This window comes from Galeopterus variegatus, unplaced genomic scaffold (assembly GCF_000696425.1).
Source record: "Galeopterus variegatus unplaced genomic scaffold, G_variegatus-3.0.2 Scaffold9772, whole genome shotgun sequence".
Classification (NCBI taxonomy): domain Eukaryota; kingdom Metazoa; phylum Chordata; class Mammalia; order Dermoptera; family Cynocephalidae; genus Galeopterus; species Galeopterus variegatus.
The window spans coordinates 35528-36995 of NW_007735883.1; the positions used below are offsets into that span (position 1 = coordinate 35528).

Sequence of the window (1468 nt, forward strand, 5' to 3'; positions counted from 1 at the left end):
GGGAGCGCTGCTGCGCTCCCAGTGCCACACTCTCCCGAGTGCGCCACGGGCTCGGCCCTGCAAATAATATATCTAACTGAATCTAGTATCCAGAATATATAAAGAACGATTACAACTCAACAATACAAAGACAAATAACCAGATTAAATAATAGGCAAAGAATTTGAAAAGACATTTCTCCAAAGAAGACATTCAAGCAGCCAATAAGCAATGGAAAGATGCTAAACATTATTTGTCATTAGGGAAATACCAATCAAAATCACAATGAGATGCCACTTCACATTCATCCAGGCAATAATAAAATAGACAGGCAATAATAAGTTTTGGTGAGGATGTGGAGAAATTGGGAACTCATACATTGCTGGTGAGAATGTAAAATGATTTGGAAAACAGTTTGGTAGTTTCTCAAAATGTTAATCATAGAGTTACCACATGACCCAGAAATTTCACTCCTAGGTATGTACCTAAGATAAACAAAAACATGTATCCACATAAAGATCTGCACATGGACATTTCTAGCAGCATTATCTATAATAACCCCAAAGTGGAAAAATCCCAAATGTCCATCAACTAATGAATGGAAAAACAACATAGAGTATTTTCACACAACGAAATATTATTTAGTCATAAAAAGGAATAAAGTACTGATTCATGCTACAACATGGATGAGCCTGAAAACATTATACTAAATGAAAAAAGCCAGGCACAAAGGGCCAAATATTATGATTCCACTCACATGAAATTTCCAGAATAGGCACATCCACAGGGACAGAAAGGAGAGACTGAGGAGAGACTGGTGGTTGCGGGGCTGGCGGAGGGTGGAGTGAGGAGTGAAGGCTGATGGGTATGACGTTTCTTTTTGAGGTTATGAAAATATTCCGGAATTAGATATTGGTGATGTTCATACAACTTTGTAAATATACTAAACCACTAAAATTTACGCTTTAAAAGGGTGAATTTTATGGTACATAAATTGTATCTCATTTTTAAAGAATCTTAGCATTCATGTGTCTGTCTCCGTTGTATCAGTAGCAGGCCAGGCTACCTGTGCGTTACTGTGTTCAAAGAATGCAAGTAGCCTGCATTTTAACAATGTCTAATTTTTGGAGCCAATAGGGCGATTCAAGGGAGCACGTCTAATGGGAAATGTTTTGGAGACTGGAAGACTTGTGTGTCAGTGTGTGTATTCTCTACTTGTCTTTAAAATCATGTCTCACACAGAGCCACATTTTCTATCTACGGCCAAGTGGGACCCATCATGAATGTAACTATGTATTGTTGGGGGCAGGATCTCCCCAGGCAGTGGTACCTCCTTGGTATATAACAAGACCATTGGGAAGCAGGGAAAGCAGCATCTTTCACTCCCCTTACCTCCCAGTCCCCACCTGGGAACCATCCAGGAGGGACATTCTCACCTTTTCTTCAGGCATTTCCAGGAGGGGCAGGGCTGGGTGTGTGTCCTGGGAGC

General features: G+C 40.5%; 1 protein-coding gene across 1 annotated transcript in view; it reads right to left on the bottom strand.

Moving 5' to 3' along the window:
* LOC103609563 (urea transporter 2-like) overlaps nucleotides 1–1460 on the bottom strand; it is a gene marked incomplete at its 5' end in the record, with an annotated part of 23991 nt that extends 22531 nt beyond the window's left edge. The window contains one exon of the mRNA XM_008593868.1: nucleotides 1416–1460. Coding sequence (XP_008592090.1) covers nucleotides 1416–1460 — 45 coding nt within the window. The remainder of the gene's footprint in view (nucleotides 1–1415) is intronic.
* Nucleotides 1461–1468: the final 8 nt, after the last annotated feature.